General features: G+C 39.0%; 1 protein-coding gene across 1 annotated transcript in view; it reads right to left on the bottom strand.

Annotated features, from left to right (window-relative positions):
• Nucleotides 1–26,056, bottom strand: part of PGM5 (phosphoglucomutase 5) — a 70,278-nt gene that overhangs the window by 32,083 nt on the left and 12,139 nt on the right. The window contains exons 4-6 of the mRNA XM_040090805.1: nt 23,613–23,738; nt 21,232–21,422; nt 20,187–20,341 (exon numbers count right to left, since the gene is read on the bottom strand). Of these exons, the coding sequence (XP_039946739.1) occupies nt 20,187–20,341; nt 21,232–21,422; nt 23,613–23,738 (472 nt within the window). The remainder of the gene's footprint in view (nt 1–20,186; nt 20,342–21,231; nt 21,423–23,612; nt 23,739–26,056) is intronic.

Below are 26,056 nucleotides of genomic sequence, written 5' to 3'. Positions count from 1 at the left end.
ATCAGCCAGAATCATCCTGCCAAAGCTGTGATGCCTGCTCACCACAAAGATAAAGGTTACAACACTGGGGGAAGGGCTTTCTTTGACAGGTCTCACGAACTTGTAAAGTCATAAGAGACTGGCTAGAGTTTTGTATTGTAGATTAAATGCTGTCTAGGGTAAACTGCAGCATCGCTTTCACACTGGAGTCTTACCTTGGAAGAAGAAATAGCTATCAATGAAAGAAACACTAGAGAAGCAGCTATAGCACGTCCTTGTCTCATCTTCTACCACCTGTAGGTATCAACTGACCTGTGAAAGATGCTGATAGGCACCTTGGTGAACAGGTTTCAAAACACTGACTGCTGTTCCATGGATACACTTACTTTCAATCCTGCTCTTCTTTGTGGTGCCAGCACTGAGGTAAACAAGGTGCTGTAATTCAGAGAACAGCAAATTGAAGAAGGGAAAGCACTGACAGGCACTGACAATCAGGAACTGAAGGAATCTGTGGGACAGATGTGGGCCAGTGAAGGATAGTGTGTTGTAGCAGCACTCCAAAAGAGAACAAACCTCTGTAATCGTTTCTTTCAGAGTTACTATGGCTATAGAAGGAAAAGGTTTCTCCCTAGGTCTTCTAAATCTCTACTTAGCCACTGAAGTAGTCTGTGTTATCTAATCCAGCTGATAAAAGCCTCATTTGATTTTAGGTCTGAAGCATATTTTACTTTAAAGACTATTTAAAGGCTATTATTTAACTGAAACTAACAGAAACTGTTTTGCTTTCCACTTCTGTAGTTTTGCTTCATGCAAAGAATTAAAAATATCTCAATGAGGGACCTGCATCTGATTATCATGAAGATAATTTTTCTAGCTGAAAATACATCTTCACAAAATCTAACCTTAGCTTAAAAATCTTCGTATTTGATATCTTTCTGCCTGAGTTGCTTGGATTTTTTTTCTAACATTCTGGACACTTCTGAGATCAACACAAGTGATTTATATTTACCTACATCAATTTTGCTATCCCTTTATTAAAGATACTGGGTAGGCTGTTGTCTAACCATAGACTACAGAATTTGTCTTAAGTGTACTTGCAACCAGACCCAAAATTTAATGGTTTCATTCCATCGGAGCATTCTTTTCAACATTCAAATTTCTTCTATAAAAAACACCAAACTATTTTTTAACTTTCTTGACACCATATTCATTGCCTGGTGAGTCACTGAGTCCCTATCCCATTCTCACTGCATGGTATTTCCACTTGTTCTCTCTTTGGTCTCTTCTTCCTGAAATTTGAGAACTCTTTGCTACTTTATTTTTCAACTTCTGAAGTCTAATTAATCTCACCTTTGGTCAGTACTCTCTTCATTCTTACTATTTCTTAAGATGCAAGAGTCGTGAACCATACGGTTGTAACTTATTTTTTTAGTCCTATTTCTAAGTCTTCACTTTTTATCTATGCAATTGCAATAGACTCTGAGAAATTCACAGTACTAGCAATGACAGCAGGAGCACTGGCACCAACTATAACATGAAATAGATGTTCTGCTTCTGGATGTTTTCACTCTGCACCACCTTCCCTTAAAAGGCTTCAACTGCATATTGTGCAAGGAGCAGAACTAAAACAGTGACCTCCCTTATATGGTCAAGTATTACAGTGTTACTCCTTCCCAGTTTTAATTTATTAAGCAAAAAGCAGTGGAATGCTAAGCCCTTGTGCACAACACAGATAACCAGGACACATCACTAAGATAAGACGTAAGCTGTCACGTCTGGCAGAGAGGCTGTCAGGACCGTAAGGCAGAGAATAAAACAGACAAGTTCCCTTACTTATTGCTTTCTAGTACGCTATATCTCAAAAAGAACAATCATAATCAAAAAGAACAAACAAAGAAAAAGCATGTGGAGACACTTGAACTATGAAGCATCTAAAAAAAGTTAGGAATTTTTTTTTTTTTTTCCTTCCTCCCAGCCCATGCAATGCTTAAACTAAAATACTTACACAGGTGGAATAAAGGTATGCTGAACCAAGCTCTGGTGTTCAGGGGTAATTTCTGTCTTGAAAACTGACAACTTCAGGTGGACTTTTTTGGCTGACAATAGTAATGGATTGCTAATAATTGCAGAAATCATCAATAAATTCTAATCAGGATTATGTGAATTAGCCTTCTATAGATGGAGCCTCCTGGCATTCACATAACATAACTTGTGCCAATAAACTGTTCCAATACTTTCTCCTGCCTCTCAGCCTCAAATTTGCCTTTGTTTTTGAAATCTGTCAACAGCAAGCAGAAAGGCAAAGTTATAGAATCACAGAGTCACAGAATCATAGGATGAGCTGGATTGCAAGTGACCTTCAAACCATCTAGTTCCATAGTAAGGATGGACCTAGATGCCATGGCTAAGGATGCCACACACTAGATCACATTGCTCACAGCCCCATCCAACCCGACCATAAGCACCTCCAGAGAATGGTTGTCCACAACTCCTCTAGGCAAGAGAAGTTTCTAGTGTCTTCTCTAGTTTCTACCCTCACAGTGAAGAATGTTTCCTAATATCTAATGTAGGTATCTCATATTCTAGTTTGAAAACATTCTCCTTTGTCCTATCACTACGTGCGCATGTGGAAAGCTGTTCTCCATCTTTTCATAAGCCCTCTTTAGGTACAGAAAGGCTCCCTCAACGTCTCCCCAGAACTTTCTCTTCTCCATGCTGAACAATCCCAGGTCTCTCAGCCTGTTCTCAGAGGAGAGGTGTTTCAGACTTCTGATCATCTTCATGGTCCTTTTTTGGACCTCCTACTACAGGTTCATACCTTTCTCAAGCTGAGGACCACAGAACTAGATGCAGCACCGCAGGTGGGGTCTCACAACAGCAGAATCCCCTCCCTGACCCTGCCGGCCACTCCTCTTTATGATGCCATGTGGGACCATGTCAGAGGTATAACACAAACCTAGGTATATGACATTTGTCAGTTTTCCCTGGTCAGCCACTGCAGTCACTGCATCATAAAAGGCCACCAGGTTGGTCAGGCACAATTTGTCCTCAGTAAAGCCGTGCTGGCTGCCTTGGATTGCCTCCTTGTCTTTCATGTGCCTTAACATTGCTTCCGTGAGGATCTGCCCCGTGATCTTCCCAGGCACAGAGGTGAGGCCCACCACTTCGTAGTTCCATGTCTTCCTTTCTCCCCTTTTTAAAAATAGGAGTAATGTTTCCCTTTTCCTAGTCTCCCAGGACTTATCCTGACCACCATAAATTTTCAAATACAATGGCGAATGGCTTGGCAAGAATATCACCCAATTCCCTCAGGACCCTGGAGTGCATCTCATCAAGCATTATAGACTTGTACTTATTTAGCTTCAAGTGGCGTCATACCTGCTCTTCACTACCAATGCTAGGAGTTTTACTCCCCCAGCCCCCCCATGGAGGTTCAGGGACTTGAGAGGTGTGGAAAGCCCGACTGCCAGCAAAGAATCAGGCGAAGAACTCATTGAGAACCTCAGACTTTTCCATTTTTCTTTCCACCATTCCATCTTCTTGTTTACCATGGCCTTTATTTTCTGGTCTTCCTTTTCTGAGATATGTACTTATAGAATCCTTTCTTGTTATTCTTGTTATTCAAGAGATGTGATCCCTTGCCAAGTCCTATTCCATCTATGCCTTAGCTTTCCTGACCCATCCTTACACATCCAATCTGTATCTCTGTACTTTTCCCCAGGTCAACTGTCCTGCTTCCACAGGCTATGCACTTCCTTTTTAATCCTCAGTTTGAGAAGCAGATCCTTGCTCAGCCATGCCAGTTTCTGTCTTGCTCTCTTTGATTTTCTAAACACTGGGATGGAAAGCTCTTGTGCTCAAGGAAAAGCAATCTTAAGGAGTTGCCAACTATGGTCTGCTCTTCAGTCCTTAAGGACAGCTTCCCAGGGGTTCACATTGACTAATTCTTTAAACAACTGGAAGTTTGCTTTTCTAAAACTCAGCATCTAGACTATGCTCCTTGCCAGGCCCATGTTCCTTGGGATCATGAACTCAGCCCAGGCGTGGTCACTACACTCCAATCTTAACCTCTCTAATGAGCTCATCTGCACTAGTCCAGGTCCAGTAATGCTCCTCCTTCGCTCAGTTTAGCTAATAAATCCATGAATACTATCTACCTGGCTTTTGTCTTCTAATACCACAGATGGATACAAAAGAGCTACATGGAACTCATGTTCAGCACAATCACAACCATACCCAAGGAATACTGTGGGGAAAGTCAAGACACAAAGCTTTAAACCTCTAAACCAAACAAATTTAAAACTTAGTACCTCCCTTTGGCCTCTTGAAGTTCATTGGACTTCATCTGTCTTCCTTACAAGCAGACTTGCACCATCACAAGGACGATTAAAATACTTATCACAGAACTCAGGCTCCCCAATACCCACAGTGAGGCCTTGCAGTCAGTCATACTCCTTGTCATCTCTAGGTCATGCTGTGAACACACAGCTCCCCATTTCATAGCATCAGTTTTTCCTACACAGGCTCTGCAGCACCTCAGTCAAATGTTGCAAGCACCTTATGCAACATACAAAAAGAAGACAATGTCTTAAAAGTACTTGAGACACTTTACAAAATAATGGAAAACTAATCTGTGTCCCCGTCTCCATAGGTTAAGTTTCTGACTCTATCCCAGAGGGTACAAGTACATTCATATACCCAGGTACAGAGCCAGGGGAGCACTGCAGAACTGAAATGCCTTTGTAAGCAGGCCAACAGCTGTAGCACAGCTCTACTTTGAATCTCTGAGAAAGGAGCGCAGAAAGCCACTGCCTCTTCCTTACTCCTCAGGGGGTTAAGTGGTCAAAGTAGCAATAGCAAGCACAGCTCCTTGCTGAGTCTGCCCTTGATGTCAAAACCAATGTGATAATCCTGTCCGCTACAGGCAGGAGGTTTAAGGATACTTTTTATGGACACTGCACTCGAGCCTAGTCTCACTAATCTGTGATGGAGTGAACTGCCACTGATGCAGAACACACTGGCGAACAGGGATGGTAAATGCACCTTTAAAAAATACACTAAGATAGCATACAAAGCTGGGAGGTATCACACCACTTGCAGGTGCTGCAAACAGGTTACTGCTATAGTGAACAAGATATGAAATTACTGCCACTCTCAAAAGTACCAAGTGCATCCCAGTTATATACAGGTGATAGTGAGACTGTTACCATCCCAAATTTGGGAGCACTATGAGCCATCAAAGAATCTGCTTTCCAGAAAGTTAAATCACTTTTAGGAAGTTACACTGGTGGAGCCCTCATGCGCAGGCCCAGGTTTTAAGGCCTTAAGTACAACTTTGGCTTTTAAGTTCCCCTCTGAAATCTGGACAATAATACAGAGTTCTAGCAATGAGATTCTATAGGAGAAAATAGTTCTCTGAAGAGCTAAATGTATAATTCAATTTAACTGAAGTTTGTACGTATAGAAACTGAGAGCTATCTCTCCTTTTGAGGAAATTCAGCCTTAAAAAAATCCCACCATGGGTTTTATGAGAAGGCCCTTACTTCAGACATGAAACTGGCCTATAAGTCTGCTCAGAGCTTCTGCTGAAGCCAAAGGAAAGGAATCTCCAGAGCTTCTGTTCAGTCAGACTATTATGGTATGGATACTACATGGTAGGTCAGACTACAAAACATACAATTCCTTGCAGTCTCCAGAAAATAAAAAAACTCACAACCTAAACCTCTTCTGTCAGCTTTTAAAGAAAATCACAGCATAGATTTTAGCATGGAGCATATCTTCCAAAGGGAATCAGAAATGGATGCAACTCCTAGACAATAATAATAAAATCTAATTGAATAAATTCTGATTCAGGTGGTGTTTGCTATGAGTAGAGTTATAAGGACCAATATGTTGTTCATCTGTATTAAATACATTGTTAAGTCATAACCCAATAATCCTGCCTTTTTTTAAAGAAAAGTTAATTTAATCATAATGCAAAACCTTAATTTCAGATGAAATATTTGTGCTCTCATTCCAAACTATGAAATCCGATCTTAAGTGAATTCACTTTTAACTGCTAGAAACAACTCTTAGTTACCTTTTACTAGGAATAAGTTGATTGTAAAATTATTTTTCCAAACTATTAATAAGTTTACTCTTTTGAACTTACCATGCTACTAACACTTATCTCTTCTTTCTTTTCCACTGTATGATAAAATTCAGAATGAATCCACTGTGTTTAGAACCCAGTCTATCAACCTGTATCTGGACTGACTTTGCTAAGAGCAAAGGTTTATTTTAAGTATGATATTTACAATAGTGCCCTTTTCTGCTGTGTGTGCAGGAAAACACAAATATGACAAGATGAGAATAAACAAGAAAGGAGACTGGAAAAAAGCATGCAGCACTTCTCAGGGGCAGGCCTGAAAAAGTTCTTAGCTAAAATCAAGCTTCACGTTGATTTCACACTACACTGCTGTCTGTGGACATGCAGCCCCATCCTCTGAGTTGTGTTCTTCATCACTCTCTCCCTTCCATGTCTTGTGTCCTTCTGGCCCAGTCTCAGCATGCCACCCACACTGAGATTTATGAAGAGACACAACCTAGGAGGTTTGTGCTGCGGGATGCTGACTCAGCCACAGCTTCAGTTTCTCCTTTACAGGACAACAAGTGTTTTACACAAGAGTTCAGCGACAGAAAGAAATGAGTATATAATAAAATGGATGAAAATTAAAAAAAAAAAAAGAAGTAAAGTAAAAACCACTACTTTCGTGCAGATTTTTTTTCCCTATATTCTCCATCAATTTATTTTTTTAATAAACTTTTACAAAAGGCTTTCTTATTTCCCTTCAGATCTCTAGGGCTTCTCCTGAGCCCAAAAGTCAAATGTGCTTAATTATACTGCTGAACTGGTACCAGGAGAAGAATGTCAACTATTTTGCTTTACTGAGTATTAAACACCCATTATAAAGCACGATTAGATATGTGCACTGTAAGAGCTGTTTCCAAGAAATCTACCAACAAATTCAGTACCTTACAGACAGAAATACCACTCCCTGTGAAGCGGGGACAAAATTATGCCCAGGTGAATAGGTCTGTGTAAATAAAAATAAGTTGGAAGGTTTACTGTTTAAACAGGGAGAAAGAAGCAGTTTCAAAGTACAAAATTAATGTGTTCATCCTTTGCTTCTGATTTCTCATGATTGTTTTTAATCTGTACAGAAAAACAGGATGCTGTCAGCACACTGTGTAAAGAAGCCAAACGATTCTGTAGTATAACTACACCTAGCTGAGAGGTTTATCTGTTCTGAGACTACAGATTGCATGAGTTCCTCCTGCCTACCCCCTGCAGACGCTCCTTTGTCTTTAAACAGAAGTACCAACAGGAAAAATGTATTTTCTAGAGGAAAAATTCTAACATTGCACTTAAACTCCATCAAACCAATTACCTTGACCAAGTAACAGTCATCACTACTAAGCTAATTGTAGCTGAGATGGACTTCAAAGCTTACAGAAGGAAGCCCAGTTTGTCAGATCCACATAAGGAAAGAAACCTTCTAAAAGAAAGAGCTACTGAATGTTAAGAAAATAATATCCTTCACTGAGACTCTGACCATACAGATTCAGCTAATTTGGGGTGAACTTCCTGCACTCTCCCAAGCCACACGGTAACATTTAAAGGATTTAAAGATAACTGATTAAATAAGGATCATGTAAAACAGCTCTGAAGCACGAGCAACAGGCACAGGAGAAACATAGTAAACTCCTTGCCCATTCTGTCTCAGGTATGGAAATACTCTTAGACACGCTAAAGCACTGCCAAGATTCTCATCCATTCATTGCTAACAAATATTAATGTCCTGAACGATTCATTTGAATAATTTCAAATAGAAAAGTTACTGTCAGGCTTTCCACAACTCTTTCCAATGAAACAAATGAAATCAACTGATCTAATGAAAATAAGAAAGTTCTCTGAAAAATATGATATGGGCCTTGATACATCCTACTTTTAATGGTGGCTGTAAGGACAGAAATGGAAGGGTCTGATGGGTTAGCTCAAACTGCAATTCAGCACCATCACAGTAAATTCAGTCTACTAATACACCATTTCAGTGAGTTACAAGAACTTTAATTAGCTCACTAATTATGCTGGCTGAGTGATGACCACCACAAAAACAACTTCTGCAAAGGAGCAAAGTCAGATTGAAACTGGACAAGGAGCATACTGCTCACAGACTGGTAACAATGTCAGTAAAATCCTCTAACTGGCAAAACTAAGAATTAATCAATCATCTTAAGCATTTCTAAATGATGGAGGCAGAAAACAAACCTTATTTGTGAGGAGACTTGACAAAAAAAAGCAATTAGAGCTTTAGTAGTACCTGATAGGGAGTCGATTCATTTGAACAAGAGAAAGTACTCTTGGAGATCTATAAGCTCAGCAGTGTTCCTGAGACCACATTAATTTGATTTTAGACAACAATTTCTTGTGTTTCTGAAGAACAATCTGCTCAGTATTCTGTTAACTAGGAGGGGTGTAGAACTAGCTCTTGATTCTGAAAGCCTCAAGACCCCAGAGCTGGTGTAAACCACTGCCCAAGGGCTGAAAACCAATTCTGACTGGCACACAAAGGAGCTATCCTTACGGTCCCATCACGTTCCATCTTCTCTACGAAATAAATCTGCACTTGAGAGGAAAGATACTGAGAAAAACATCACACTGGATGATTGCAGAGATAAAACAACCCAGCAGACTATTCCAGCACTGAGTGATCAGCCAGTCAGGAGCATATCCTGAAGAACTAAATTATACAATTTACAAACAGAGCTATGACTAAGCTAATTTCCTAATACAACTCAGCAGTAAGGGTAAGGAGACATTTGCTCTATTACTCCTCTCTGGAATCACAGAAAGATTCTGCAAGCCAGTCAAACTACCTGTAACTACACATACCACACCTCAGATCCATAGTACCAAATGAAACAAATAAAAAAGGGCAATCTTTTAAGGAAATTTACAGACTACAGCTTAGTTCACTCTGTAATATTCTGGCAACCTCATGAAGTTGCTTTAGTAGTAATAAATGCTACTTGGACAGCAAAACCATAGTAATTTTCATCAATAACAATGCCCATAGTTCTCATAAATTCGAATTATGGAATTGATAAAAGTGATGAAAACACAAAAAATTCCCACTGAGTTCCCAGTCAAACCAGTTAGGAAAAAAAAAAAAAAAACCTATTTATGCATTACAGTCACAAACAATATATATGGGCAACATATCTTCTCTTTAACATAAGAAACACACCCCTCCATGTATTATACACAAGTTTGTGAAAATGCCATAATTGCCTTTGAAATGTACTTTTTCACAAACCCAAACTTACACACAACCCCAAACTTACAAGTCTGATGACTTCCAACAAAATGTATTGCAGCAACTAATATTGTTTCCAACTGTTTCTCTTGGTTACAAATGTACTGGAAAGCTTCGCACAGGATGCAGCCCATGTAACTTTTTCTAATTAGGGGATTGTTTTCCTCCATGTGTGGGATGTTAACAGGTGTACTCATCATGATGTTCCACACCAAATGCTGTCTCATGTTGCTTTAGTCACCAGTTTGAGATTCAGGTCCAAATGCATAACTTAGCACCCTCTTCTGCAAATGTTTCAAGAGTCAACTCCCAAAGGAAGTATAATCTTCATGACAGTGTGCCTGTGACTCTGTGCCTTATGAAAACCTCATTGTCCTTTTCACACAAGCTCTAATAGAATGATTAGAAACAGCTGTTGACATACACAGTATCCAGCTATGGCTGTTTTAAAAGTAAGGATAAAACAAGAGACAAAAGCTGCTTTTCTACAGACAACTAGCAAACACACACATTTCTGTGAGTATAATGAGAGAGGGATGTGTTTTGGCAGCAACATACCCCCCGAGAATTTTGTCTTTCACATAATAAAACCAGCTGGCATAGTGCTCAGAGTCCTTGTGAAGTGAAATCAGAATCATAAAATATCTCAAGTTGGAAAGTACCCATAAGGATCACCAAGTCCAACTCCCTGCTTCTCAGACAATGACCTAGGGTTGATTGAGATCATTGTGCAGATGTTCCTTGAACTCTGACAGACTTGGTGCCACAATCACTTTCCTGGAAAGCCTGTTCCAGTGACAAATTGCACACATATGTACTGTATATCCACAGAGAATGAGATTTGATTGCAGAGTTCACAGTAGTAATGAAGAAAAGTCCAACCAGCTGGAAAGAATGTGGCCATGCTCTCCAGATGTATTGCAGTAATCCCTAGGGTTATTCATGCCCTTCCTGGCTGAGATACAAGAACCACTTTTCATTATTATTTCAGCATTCATGTGCCTATAGAGTAAGTTAGCTCCCCATCAGTAGGACGAAGAGAATTCAGAGTGATCAGACATGGTGACTTCTAGCATTTCTGGGAACTTTTACACAAATGTAATTCCCTTAAAAATTCCAAGTTTATTTTAGCCTTCAAATTATGCCATGGCTCAGCAGCAGGAAGATTATGCCTTGTTCTAGAAAAGACACTGTCCACTTCTTTTATCACAACAACTGACTTAGTATTAGACAGCCTGTCTCTGCCCCATTCCCAACAGCAAGGCCTGTGACAAACTAAATTCTGTGAGCAAAGGCAGGGTTTTTCAAATATGCATACAGAAAAACAGCTGTCATTGTTATGCTGTAGTATGCTGTGTTAATAGCCTGATTTGTTGAAGGCTTCCCGAGTAAGACAGAAGACCAATCTTCTTAATGTATGGAAATAAGAGAAACAAAAAGGCTGATTAAAGCAAGCTGGTCCCTGGAAAATGAAACTTACCTACGAATATAAGACACAACCGAGCATAAAATGACAGAAATTAATTTTAGTAGTGGACCTTTTCCATTGCTAATTTAGTAGTGGACCTTGTCTCATTAAGGAAAAACTTCATGTTTACTGCAACAATGAAGCATCAGCCACGTCTGTAATGAATGCAAACTAGAGAAAAATGAAAAATCCCAAAGCATGAACAAGGAAAAAAACGATACTTAAAACCCTCTCACTTCCCCACCCTTAAACAGGGACCTTTCCTATTCTAGTCTCAAGTCCTGCACAGTCACTGCTGCATACAGAAGCCCATGGGTTTTTCAGAAATACAAAGGTCTGTGAAGGCAAGAAGAAAATGTTTTGTAAGTTTTTTAATTCTACAGAAACTGTCAGGAAGACTTTATTCTACCAGAGAAGAAAAATGGCCTGATAGATTATAAACTGTAATAAATATATATTCTCCTTATATTCTTCTGAGGATAATTAGTGGGATATACCTCAATAATGTCATAACTAAAGACTGGCAAGACACATGGTCTCTTTCAGGAAATGTAATAATCCTATGAACTAAGCACAGGGAAAATGTACCCTCCATTAACTCAGGAGTACACGTCTCATATTCATTATCCTCTCCCAGCTTACTAGAGTGAAGTCAGCTGGTTGCTAATTGACAAAAATGCAAACCAGATGTGAATTTATCCACTACATTTGTTACAGAACTCTGTGTTGACTGCGACTGAAATTGGGTTAACCAGTACTCTGAATTATCTGAATAATAGCGAAAGAATGGCTTTAGGTAGATATCCACAGTTACTGACTGCCTCCCTAGCTGCTTCCTCACCTCCCGAGTACTCTAATACTACTTCCATCCTCTCATGCAGAGTCAGCAGGATCACTCAGAAAATGATTAGGATAGAAACAATGCAGCTTCTCCAGATGGGCAATTCCTTGGTTTTGAAGAAAATTTTAAAAAATAAATAATATAAGGCAACATAATTTTTTTTCTGTAAAACACCTTGCTGCTACATAGTAACTACAAGAGCGCAACAGTGCAGGCAGAATCAACCATCTTGGAGGTGTGAGGACTTTCAGGCAAAGATCCCTTCACAAGGACACAGTACTATAATTCTGTCCTTCTCCATGCTGAACAAACCCAGTCCCACAGCCTCTCCTCTTAGGGCCCCAACTCCAGCCCTATCTGTGCTGGTGATCCTATGCTGAATTCACTCCACTTTACTGATGTTTTTCCTGTAGTGGGGACCCCAAACCAAGCACAAGTATCTAGGAGTGGTTTCACACATGATAAGCAGAGAATAATCACTTCCCTCACTCTCTGCGCCACATTCTTATTTATACAGCCCAGGGTGTCACTGGTCTCTTCTGATTCCAGAGCACACAGCTTCTCACACAACTGTCCCCCAGGATGCTGGCCTGTCTCTGCAGAGCTGCTCCTCAGTTCCTCTGCTGCGGTCTGCATCACTGTAGGGCTCTGCCTTTCTGAGGGAAGGATTAATTGTTTGTCCTTGCTGAATTTCATGAGGCCTTTGCCATCCATTCCTGCCAGCTGTCAACGTTCCCCTGACTGCATCAAGAACAGTGTGGCCAGCAGGACCAGGGCAGAAATTGTCCTCCTGTATTCTTCACTGGTGAGGCTGCACCTCCAGCACCAGGTCAACTTTTGGGCCACTCACTTCAAAAAGGACTTTGAGGCTCTGGAACATGTCCAGAGAAGGGCAACAAGGCTCATGAAGGATCTAGTAAACATGTCATATAAGGAATGTCTGAGGGATCTCAGTTTGTTTAGTCTATAAAGAGGAGGCTCAAGGGAGACCTAATCATTCTCTAAAATTTCCCTGCAAGGAGGCTGTTACTTGGTGGGGGTTGGTCTCTCCTACTGTACCTACAGTGAGAGGACAAAGGAAATAGCCTTAAGCCAAGATAGGGGAAATTAAGATTAGATACTAGAAAAAAAAAAAAATTTCACTGTTATAGTGGTCAGGCACTGAAATAGGTTGCCCATGGAGGTGGTGGAGTCACTCTCCCTGGATATGTTCAAGAGGTGTGATCTGGTTTAGTGGTTTAGTGTCACAGTGGCAGTGCCAGGGGAGCAGTTGGACTGGATGATCTTGTAGGTCTCTTCCAACCTTGACTATTCTATGAGTGTTGGCTCTGCTCTCCAGCACATCAACAGGCACCACACACACAATCTAGTATTATCTAAAAACTGGGTTTGAGTGTCCTCCATCTTCCCCTTCAGACCCATCACAAAGATGTTAAACAGGACAGGTCACAGAACAGACCCCTGCAGTACCCCGCTTTTTACCAGTTCATTAACCAACTGCCCGTGAGTCTGACCATCAAACCAGACTTTTGCCTACCTAGCTCTCTACCCATTCAAACCATAAAGTCCAGAGTTGGATACAAGAATAACAGGACAATTTCAAAAGCCTTGCTAAAATGACAGTAAATGGCATCTACTGTCTTAACTCCATCAACAGATTCCGTAATTTTATTGGCCAGCAATCAGGTTGGTTAGACATGATTTATTCTAGCAGCTCCCTAATGATGCCATTTAGATTTGGATTGCCCGGCTTACACTAGTTTTCCTTTCTCTCTCTTGCAAAATGTTCTGTAGATTTTAGGGACTGAAAATTAATAACTGCTCTTTTTGGTTGTAGGAGTTGTCTGGGGAGGGAAAGAAAGAAAGCAGTTTCACAAGTGTATGACAGTGTTCATAGGAAAAATACAGGAAGAAGAAGAAATTGTAATATGCTATAGGTATAGACTGTTACTACATGTGAGAAACAAGTCATTAATGACATTATAGAATCAAAGAATGAATTGTTGATGTTGGAAAGATTGTAGGCCTCTCTCATTTCCTCACAAAAGGAAACGTGAGACAATGTTTCTTCTCCTTCAAAATTAATATAACTATTCAAGTGATTATTACTTAAAGTAAGTCTAGTCTAACAGGACTCTCAAACTTCTTCAAATAATTTTAAGTACCCTGGCTCTGCCAGTCTTATAGTGATCCTCCTCAAAACACACAGAATGTAAAGAACATTCCCCTTAATTTCTAAACAGCCTAAGAAGATTATACTTTAATACACCCTCAAAGCAGAATTTTAAAAACACAGTTTTGAAATTCTGTGCCAGAAAAGTTTTCTTTTAAATCAGCAGGAAGCACACTCCATGAAGGTCACCCATTGACAAAAAATCCTTTGATGGGAGAGTCTGCTCTTGGGTTGATACCAGCTGTGCTTTCCAGCCTGAGCAAAACATGTTCAGACATACTGATATACCAGGGAGCCTTTCTAAGTTGAAGCACATAATAAGACTGCATAAGACCTTGAAAGAAAAGGGGCCTTTAACCTTTAAGTAATCACAAAGTCTTCTGTAACTGACTTGATGCAAAATTCCTCAGATTGTTTTAATTAAAACACTTCTGGACTTTTTACCAGGACATTTGTAGGAATTCCTGCTGTTTATTGATAGCCATATACTTTTTGAGGTGTAAGACATACGGTACTAAGAAATCTGCAACCTTCTGTTACCCACCATCGATCTGTTGCACACTGTAAGGCCTGCTCCAGGCATTTTGCAAAATGTTTCTTTTTCTCAGGTAGTTTTTCAGATATAGGACATTAAGCCTAGGCAAAAGTCTGTTTGTGAGAACTACATGTACATACACTTTCTAAACAAGAGTCAGTCAAGGTTACAAAACATATTTATTTCACAGCAAGCACCAAATCTTCATCCCTCTTCAGCTGGCAAACTGACCTTATTCTCAGCCAAAGATTAAGCTGGAAACAGAGCATTGCATAGTTTTCAACTCATCTTTTCTTCTTACATGAAGAAAACTTTCCATACACCTTGAAGTACTCAGTCCTGCAAGCTTCACACTGCACAACCAATGAACCTGCTCATTTTAAGCTAAGCAGCTATACCAGTCCACTCCACACACAGGCCAGAATCCAACTACCTTTGTATAAAAGTTAAGAGCTGTGTGTTGTGTCAGGCTGCTCTGCAGCCTGCCATTCTCAGCAGGGAACAGCTGCCTTCAGGCTGGCCAGGGAATCCCTGTCAGACCCTAAAGCTAAGCTGTGTGCCAAGTAAAAGAAGGCAAGCCATGGGATTGCTTAGCTTCTCTTGCCATTAATCCATAGAGGACAACACAGACACTCAGATATGATGGAAATATCAATAGTCTACTGATATTTCACAGGACAGGACACCAACATGTTTTCTGTCTTTTTCTTCAAGAGCAGCCACTGAAGAATACAAGATTAATTCTCTCCTGTAAATGTCAACAGTATGCAATAGACTGATGTACGCTCATTCTAATTTTTCACTGAAAAAGCATTTGAATATCCAATTGCTGTTGTCCTGTAAAGTGTTGAGAATAAACATTTACCCAATACACGTTTAAAATGTAGCCTGTCATGACTATAGCATATTTTCACCAGCGCAGGATAGGATAATGAAACACTGGATAGTCAAGCATATGGTGGGTCAAATATGACACACTACAGTAAAAGCATATCAAATCCAGCATCAAAGAAAACATAAAGACCAAGACAACTCCCTAAAGATACCTTTGAAAATGTCTGCAATGATAAATCACCTCCAATGCTTAAAAAAACATTCAGGGACAAAAGGATAGCAGATAGATTGCAAGCACATTGTGGAAACAAAACTAAGAGGCACAGCTAAAGAAAGAACATTAATGCCTTGTAATGATAGTTGGTTTTTCCTCCACAAGTCTTCTCAAACATGCCATATCTGTGTAAATAAAACATTTAGCTGTAGAACATATTTGAAAGCTGATACAGAAACAAGTAACTTTTTTTTTTTTTTTTTTTTTTTTTTTAATATATACAAGTACACAGAGGATTTATATGGACACTTTTAATACTTTTAATATTGTAATGTTACTTTAGAAGTTACAAATCCTAAATACCTCTCCCATCACAGCGCTCCCCAACTTTATATTATGTTTCAAACATGTTAAATTACATTCATGAAGGTTTTATGCAGTTGTCCTTCAGCAGCATTCCAGAAGACTAATTTTCCTTCTGCTGTATCTAATTTAAAAACTGCTTATATGTTACATGGACTCAGTTTGACAGAGGTCTCTTAAATTCACAGTGAGCCTATTTCAGATAAGAGGAAGTGAGACTGAATTATCCTGCTGAAGAAAGATAAAAAGAGTAAGGTCATGGCTGGCATAACTTAGCAAATCACAGTCACAAAGTGAATGCAGTATGAACTACTTAGAAAGATATATTTAAGACTTGGAGAAGCCTTTAAGTTGGAAAAAATCTCATAACTCAATAGTAGAGGGTGACCATGTAGAGAAAAAGAAACACACGGTGCCTATCCTGCTTCTGGCACAAACTTTTTCAGATGACCAACAACAGAAGAAATGCACAAGAAAAAAACACACACACACACAAAAAAAAAAAAAAAAAAAAAAAAAAAAAAAAAAAAAAAAAAGTGGGATTTGTATCTTAAGAATTCAAGCAAATATTGACAAAGGCAGAAGTGTAATGTGGTGTGTTGCTCCCCACGGCCTGAGGTTGATGAAAAAGAGGAGTCACTGAATGGGAAGAAAGAGGGATAAGAGGAACAGGGGAAGAACATGGGAATGTGGAAGGTAAGAAAGAGAACAGAGATAGATAAAAAATAAGAAGAAGTGTTTAGCAAAAGAAGCGAAGAAATGGAAGGGGAAGGGGAAGGGGAAGGGGAAGGGGAAGGGGAAGGGGAAGGGGAAGGGGAAGGGGAAGGGGAAGGATTGGAGTTCATGACCTTATTGGTCTTTTCCAACCTAAACGTTTCTATGACATAAGCAAAGCTTCCTGATGTGCTTCAGACAAAATGGATCACACTCTATACCACAATGCTGCTGCCAGGGGCAGCCTCCTTCCTGCATCCAAGGCAGCTTGGTTAGAGCTCATAGCATCTCTGCCCTTCATGACAACAGGACGCTTCTTTAAACAAGCCAGAACACTCATGGTCACTGCAGCCCCCCTTAAAAGCTGTCTCTGATGATCAGACAATCAGGAGGCAGAACACTAATGTGTTAAAGTTGCATTAAGAGATAGGTTCCCAGGTGTAAAGTGGCAGGGTACAGCACAGTGAGGTGATTAGCTTTGCCCAGAGTAAGTGTAATGAAAGCGCCTCCATGCTGTTGAAAGAGCCTTGCTGTAGAAACAATTATCAGACTGATGCCTTAGGTTTTAACTGTCATGTTAAGCTAAAACTCAAGGCATGAAGAAGATGCTAATCACAGTAGTATTCTCGCAGAAACCCTTTTCTCTAGTACCATCTTGACTGCTATTTTATACACACACCCAACTTCTTATTTCCTATAGAAACAATTTTTATTCACCCTTGTGATTCTCGTTTTGTACACTGTTAGCTAACATCTCAGTATTTCATTTCCTTTCCTGTTATGCAGGCATCAGATAAATCAGAATACAAGGATATGAAACAAGAATAGTTTTTTAAACAGGGAACACAGGTTCACATTCCCTAAAACAAAAAGAACACCAGCCTAAGGGTATATTGCCAGGGAATTGAAGTCTGGAGACGTACTGCCACAGTCCTGTTGATGTTGGAGCATATCAAAGCAGATGTTTCCTGTAATGTGTTATTCTGTCCCTACAGTATAATACTTGTATATTCCAGCATTCACTTCAAGCAAACTCATGCAACACTGGTTAAATATTTTGAGTGAATTCTCTTGTAATTCACTGCTCCATTTATTAATGCCATACTTCTAAGCAACATTTAGAGTACTTTGGATTATTGCTTCCTTCTTTTTAAGTTTAATAATGCCCTTTGAAAAAACCTTAAGCACCAGATCACATGCACAGAAGTGAAAAAGGAACTGGTTTTCTAAATCCTTAAGTTATTGTCCATATTTGTTTTTCTCTAATAGAGCTAAGGAAAAGCTCCAGTTCAATTAATTGGGCTAAACTGTGGGTCACACAATATGGACACACCATAAAAAAGGTGGTTTTCATTTGCAGTCTAGCACAGACTTCAGGAAAGACTTCCATGACCTCAGAAGACAGTAGCCAAATGGAGAGGAATTGATCCAGTTCCCCCACAGGAGAGCCACTCTCATAACCAACATTCAGAAGCAGGCCAAAGCTCAGTGAACCTTCAAGGAAGGTATCTACGATACCTCTTACGGTGTTCTAATCTGTGTAGTCAGCCCACACACACCCACCCAGGGACAGATAAGGAATTACAGAGAGCTTATGGGTCAGGATTCCAGGGAGAGCAGTGACAGAAGACATCACAGTGAGGGTCTGCCACAGACAAACAGAGAGGAACAGCCTCACACTCACAAGCTCTGGTGCCCATGCGGGCTTTCAGTCACGCTGGTATCTGTTGAAGGGAATAACACAGCACGGCACTTGCAACCCAGGAAGTTCCTGGAGTGCACAGATGAAAAGTCTTTTTTCCCCAAGTGACAGAGGAGCTAACAAGGAGACATCTCAAGCTGAACCTTGATCTCACCACAACCAGGGGCTGGTGTGGAATGTGAAGTGCAGTGACCATGAAATGGTAGAATGGAAGATCCTCAGGGCTGCAAGGAGAGCACACAGCAAGCTCACTACCCTGTACTTCAGGAGAGCAGGCTTTGGTCTCTTCAAGGATCTGCTTGATAGAGTGCCATGGGACAAAGCCCAGGAGGAAAGAAGGGCTCAAGAAAGCTGGGTAACATTCAAGGATCACCTCCTACAAGCTTGACAGAGATGCATGCCAACAAAGAGGAAGTAATGCAACAACACCAGGAAGCCTGTGTGCATGAACAAGTTGTTCCTGGACAAACTTAAACACAAGAAGAAAGCCTAGAGAGGGTAGAAGCAGGGACAGGTAGCCTGTGAGGAATACAGAACTATCCAAGTAGCTGGGGATAAGGCTAGGAAAGCTAAAGCCCTAACAGAATTAAATCTGATCAGACATCAGAAGTAACACGAATAGTTTCTACAGGCACATTGGTGATAAAAGGAAGACTAGGAAAAATGTGGACTCTCCGGGAACAGGAGACCTGGTTACTGAGGACATGAAGAAGGCTGAAGAACTCAGTGGCAGTCCTTACCAGCCACACTACCTGAGGTGCCCAGCTAGTGAAAGCAGTATCCCTGCCCATGGCAGGGGGTTTGGAACCACATGATCTGTGTGGAAACTGCATGATCTGCACTGAACTACATGACAACAAGTAACTTGTAAGTCTTCAAGAAAACAAGGAGAACCATAAAACAGAATAAAAAATAAATAAATCAAGTGTCCTAGATGCAGACTGAAAACTTCATGACAATAAATATTTGTAAGAATGGAAGGGAAAATACTTACATCCTTCCACCATTATCAGTTGCTCCATTTTATTTAATAATCAGGCTTAGGTCTACAAAACTAAATATGGCAGTAATCACCATGAGACGATCTTTGCGCCAGAAGGTCAAGTAAACATTGCAAAGAATATAATTCAAACAGTCACAGTGTTATTTTGAAAGGGACTTGAGTTCATGTTTTCTGACATACTTATCAAACTTTATTAAAAGAAGACAGACAAACATACTTAAAAGTCACTGTTTCTTCACTTCTTACAGAAATGCAGATATGGTGTTTATACACAAAATGAACTCTTACTTATTTTATATTGTATTTCAATATTACAGTAAGATTTTTGGACCATTGAATGGAATAAACAAAACACATCAAACACTGGCCTAACAGTATTTCCTTAAACTAGACTATCTACCCACGAGTAAGGAATATACTCCCAAAGACCCTGTCAATCATTAGAGGGAGCTGCAAGCTCTGAATTTCGTGACATTTCAGAACTTCCTGAATAGGCAAACTGTAGATCCAGCAATCTACCTTTCCACACAGCCTACATTTCACTTTAAAATTATTGTTTCCTGATTAGACACATTTAAGGGGAGCAGTAGATCACTCTTGTCATAGTAAAGCTATGCAGCCAGATGAACATTGAGACACAAATTATTTAGCCAATGTTTTTCCAAACAGAATATATTAATGCAATGATATGTAATCATCCTGTCTTGATAGTTATAGAAAATTTACTCCTGGATGAAACTTTTTTGAAAAGTACAATCAAATATGATTTACTTCTCCTTCAGACCGAATTAAACTCTTTTAATGCAAGTAAAGATGGGAAAAATTAGTCTAGGCAAAACCAAAATCTTGTCAAAACCAGTTTGAAAAAATAAAGCACATAAAGATTTGAAAAATCAGAAGCCCTTATCAAAAGACTCCAAAATTTTGGAATTGCTATGTAATAAAACATAGAGTCAATCAATGTAATGACCAAGGTGATACAAATAAATATTTCATCTTACTTGTCTAGAGCTGCGCTGGTAGGCATGCTCCTGCCAAATCCTCGGACACCCATCTGACAGAAGTATGGAATGCAAGACAGATTGGCAGCAATTATAGCCAGTGAATCTGATGCATTAACAAAGAAGCCATTTTGGCCTAGGATCATGTAGCGGTCCTGGAGAAGAAAAGAAATTTAAAATAGCATCTTAAATTCTTAGGTATTGAGGATACCTAATTTCTTTTTCTAGATCCACTGGAGGTAGAGAGAAAAATGAGAGGTCTTGGACTACTGACATCCCGCTATGGGCAGAAAAATTTACTGGCGTCATCTTGGCAGGTTTATAATCTCACCATCACACCATCACTCCCTCCTGCCTTGCAAACCGAACCTCCAGATCAGTTTCTAGCTTCTGCCTCCTACATGTCACTTCAGTAGCTCTGTTTCTGCCAAGGGAATGCTTGTGTAGGAGAACCTTTTTGCCAATGACACGCGCTATTATGGGAGCAGGAGAGTGTTTTGTGTTTACTGAGAATAGAAAACAGCTTTTGCTCTTCAGAACATTCTAATATTTCTCCCACCTTGTCAGAGAAGAAAGTCATTTTGTAATACACTGCTTTTTAGTATGCTGATAATACGACATGAAAAAATTAAAATAAACAGAGATTCTGACTCAGTGCTTTAGTTAGCTAAAAAGCCCTTAATTCATGATGCTAACCAAAAAGTTCCTGTTTACTGTGTTTACTGTGACAAGTCTGTATTATATATGCTGTCTGTTCCTAACCAGGGAAAAAAGTGTTGCATCAGCACAAGACAAAACCAGCCTGATATTTAAATAATTCTCATCCTGCCTTCAAATTCTGCATGATTTGCAGTCATCTGCAGAGAAAAATTACAACATATGTGCCTGATTTATGGGTTGCAAATGTTACCATCTGTACCTGAAAGTAATACCACTTTCCGCTTCAATGGGCTGCTGAAAAGCAGATAAATTATACTTACACATCCCATATCTGACCCAGACAAAACAACTACAGCGAAATCTCAAGACAGACCTAAATACTTACTCCATCAGCATCAAAAGCAGCTCCAAAACCATACTCGCCACCTTTCATAGCCTCCAGCAAGGCAGTTGCATACGTTAAATTTGGATCAGGAGGCTGTCCACCAAAATCCTCCAAAGGAATACAGTTGATGGCAGAATTTGCAGGAGCTCCCAATTCATCACACAAGATTCTTCTCACATAGGGTCCCATAACTGTGAAAACAGAAATCTGCCATGCAATCACAAAAGCGTATGCTTGACATTCCAATTTTTCACAGCACTGCAGACATTGAGTACAAAACATACTTTCAGCACTTCTATACACCTGTCCTTGCAACAACCCCCAAACTATTATCTCACAGAGTGGACTATCCTCAAAGTAAATAATTAATCAGTACAAAAATAATCAATTCAATGTGAAAATCACCACAGTGAAAGACGCAGAGGTTTTTTTACCCATTATTAAGTAAAGAAACTAGCATACACATAAAGTTTTTCTCACAATAATAAAAATAAAATGCTATTCTATGTATTTAAATAATACTTAAAAGCAAGGAAAGTAAACAATAGGTGAATACACCTACTTACAGGGAATACCTTAAGATTCCAATTCACGTGAAAATTGCAATAGATTTGTCCACCAGAGAATTTTACTACATTTCAGTTGCTACCATGCAGAGAATAAATTAAAATTTTCTCAAAACTAAGTCCAAAATACTTCTTTCTTCTTTTATTTTGATAAAGATATAACCAACTAGAACCCCATGCTGTTACATACCATAATTATTACATGCTTTTGGTGACTAAAAGGTCACTACCGGAGCACTCTGCATCCCTGATGCAGGTGTGAACATGTCACTCTTCACAGAGGTAAAAAACGCTCTCTGAGTGACTGCTCTCTCTTTCTCCCACCTTACTCCCAAATCCTGTTAATTGGAACTGTGTGAGAGAAACTTCCTTCCATGAAAACGTAGACAAATAAAAATGTAGATAAATGTAAAATATACATGTATATATTTATATAAAATATAAATGTAAAATATGATTCAGGTTCTTATCTGAAGTGGACTCCTGTCAAATTACTCTTTTTTTTCCCTGCCAACATTAAACTACCAGCATGTACAGGCATAAAATACATTCCAGTTGTATACACTTAATCTACATGTATTTTGAATTATAAATATCCATCTCTCCACCAAAAGGCACGGTCATAAAGCCAATTCTACGTCACCTTGCAAATAAAGTAAACAACGTAAGTCCTTTAAAATGTTTGTGATGCATTAATTTTTCTAACCCTAAAACAGATTATGCATCTTTTTGACAACATGTAAAAATTCTTGTCAGTAACAGATCTGAACATGAAAACTCCTAGGTATTTTAGTAACATTCTCTCCACGTACAAGACAAGTACATGACAAGAACGTGACAGTACATGACAAGAAGCAGTGCCTTCCTCACTGCTCCCTCTGCATTGCCCAAGGACACCATCTGCCCTTTTGACACAGCTGGATGCAGACTATAATCCCTGGCCACAGTGAACCGCGTGCTCACACTGACTGTGAACTCACCATGGTGTTTCGATCAGCCATTATCACGCTGTACTAGGTAAAACACTTTACAGACATTTTCTAAGTCTATCCAGATCCTTTTATGGGTCTGTTTTTGTAATCCCATTAAAGAATGAAACCTGGTTTGCTTGATGTAATCTGTTTTCCATAAGACAATGTTGAACAGTCTTACTTACACTCCTATCCTTCAACTCATTATCTGCAGAAATCCTTTCTTTATATTTAAAATGTAGCCTAAAATAGATCTTATCCTGGTCTGTGTTTCCCCAAGTGACACAGCTTATATTTTTTTTAATATCAGCACACTATGGATACCCTTGCTGTCTTCTGTGACACTTTCAACTTGTCCACAGTACTCTGAAAATTGTTCACTTTTTAACATTAGTGAGACAGAGGTCTCAGCTAACTCTTTAATTTATTTACTCAGACTTAACTAGTTTCATACCATTTATAATTTCCTCTTAGTAGAGACTGCCTTGTAACCTCCTCAGTCACTGGACACGGGAACACACTCCATCACCCTCACGGCAAGATTGCCTCATCCTGCTTGCTTCCAAATGCAGAAAGAAAACTTTTATTGGACACATATGTCTTTACTTATTTATCACGTAAGATAAACGTCTTTGACTAGTAAGAAATCTAACCCATTGCTAAGATTGCCTTTGTTGGTAGTACAGGGTACAAATATTTTCTTATAACTCTTAACTTCCATTACATTAAAGACTGACATTTATATGCTGCATTGTTAGTGGGAAACCATTGCAGTGTACAGCTTTTACTGGGAAGTTATTTCAGTGTACATACAATTCTGTACCAATGGCACTTAAGTTCATACCTCCATTCATGGCATCAATCCTTATTTTAATCTGATTGGGTCCAGTCAGCAAATTTCTGATGGCATTGAAGTCAAAAATACTTCGAAGGAGGTTGAGGTAGATTTCCACAGAATCCACAATTTCCACTAGAAAAATCACACAAAAAAAAGAAGTGACTACGTTCACCCAAGTGAAGTTATTTCTTCCAGCTCTCTTCCACCCAGCTGAAGTAAGTCAGAGCACACAACCCCTATATGACACGGCTTTGCTTTGAAGTCCACAGAGGAAAAGTCTAAGGCTCCTGGTTAGTGGATAGATAGTGGCTACTATCAACCTTTCAGCCTTGAAAAGATCAACAGTTTTGCCTGTCAAAATACTGCAAAATAATGTAAGTTGACAGCTCCTATTTCACTGAAGACATTAATAAGTCTACATCAAAGCAAACTCTTTATAGATCATTCACTACACCACTGAAAAAGTTTGCAAGCTAAATTGGTTTATTCTCAGAGGAAAAAGACATTCATGAGAAGTTGACACCAGAGGTTCTATTCTTCTGTCTGACAGCAGTATCTATCTGCATCATTCCTTCAAGAGAGATAGACAACCTATTCTTCCAAATTCTGGCAGCAGGAATACCTGTGTTCAGTTTGCTGCAGATGGACAACAAACTATACTTTTGCATTGTAGATCTCATCGAGTTAGGAAAGTAAGGCTCAGGTACAACATCTGGTTTTTTGCTAACATCTTGATAACTTGAAATTTAAATTCATAAAAGCAGAGTACTACAATTTTTCTAGTTCTTTTGGATGTAAAACATTAAACAAAAATGAACTGATGAAAATAAGCCTGTCATAATGAAAGCAGTAACCAAACAACGGTCAAAAACAATGCTTCTCAGTCATCTTGGAATGACTTACTTTTCCTGATTAAATTAAAAAGCATATGTTATACAAATGTCTTTTTTTCTGGTTAAATGAGTACCTTGAAATATCTTACTTGTAAGTTAAATTATTACTTAGAATCTCATCCAATTTTGCTCATAAACACTGACCTCACACTGATGTTCTTCTTTAGAGTAACATGAAAATGACACAGACATTTTTTGAGCCTGAGAAAAACACTTAGAATAGATTGTGACAATATGCTTGAAGAAACAAGAAAAGGTTCTCAAAGCTGAAAAACGATCCATAAAACCTACTTGAAAAAGTGTCATTTCTATGATATATGCTGAAAGTTTTAAACACTCACTAAGATTATATTATTTTGTATCTTCTATGCCCTGATCCTAACAGCATTTTAGTAGGCTCTAAGATTTACACATATGAACAAATCTGGCAGCTCTGGTGGAGCTGCTCACACATGTGAAGATAAAGCACACTAAGGATTAAAGTCTAAAAATTATTTTAATTCCTGCCAAATCCAACCTCAGTTGTTCCAACATCTCTGTAGTCTTGATTCACAGGAGTTAGCTCATACAATTGAAGAAAAAGCAGAAGTTTCAAATACGTCAGATAGTATCTTAAATTACTTTTTAGATTATTTTAATTCTTTCTGCACTTTCAACCTGCATTCAAATCTGTGTAAACTGTATTTATTTATGCACTTATAAGCCAATTACATTACTTCAGCAGGGTTCCCTGATAGCCCTACTGTCTCGGGTTGATGTATTCTGGAAGATTGGTGATTGGGAAAAGACTTTTTTTTTTTGGGCGGGGGGGGGGGGGAACATACAGAAAAACTGCAATTTTTTGTATGCACTTTTATACATATTTGAGGGAAGGAGTGTCTCATTTTCATTTTAAAAATACTATTTGGAGGGATTAAACTGTTCAAAAAACAAAATTTAATACAGTCGCAAATCTATTATTCCAGAGTGGTGCTGGAGTTGAATTCTCTTTGCTTTTAGTTTGCCTAAAAAAGCCAAACATGTTCTTTGCAATAAAATTAAATACCCCAGTGAAATCAAAATTTAAGGATGTTTTAAATTAAAATTTTATTTCTCAAAATGTAAATGGTTTCAAAATGTGAAGTTTGTGTGGAAAACAAAATGGCTTTAATTCCAGGGCATCAGAAAAGAAGAAAAGTTCTTGAGGCCACACCAAGTTTTAGTGTATTTGAAATATACATGAAGTTTGAATTATATGTTAGGATCCCTAATTTGTTTTTGATTCCTTCAAGAGAACAGCTTGTTAGATAATTTTAAATCAATTGTAAGCAAAAAAAGTATTCACTATGCCTAAAATTAAACATGTGCTTAAGCAATCCCTTTACATTTGCAGTCACTGGATGTGCAAATCCCACAACTTTTCAGAAAGCGTGAGCAAGAATGAATAAACTGAGAGTCTCACTTACTCTTTTGTCAATTAGACTTCAATAAGCAAACCATTCCTAGACCAAAAGGGTTTGTGTTTGGTGTTTAACTACTAGCAAGTATAAATTTGGCAAAGATACTTGCCTGAAAGAT

Source organism: Hirundo rustica, chromosome Z (assembly GCF_015227805.2).
Source record: "Hirundo rustica isolate bHirRus1 chromosome Z, bHirRus1.pri.v3, whole genome shotgun sequence".
In the NCBI taxonomy this organism is placed as follows: Eukaryota; Metazoa; Chordata; class Aves; order Passeriformes; family Hirundinidae; genus Hirundo; species Hirundo rustica.
This window is presented reverse-complemented; position numbering and strand designations above follow the sequence as displayed.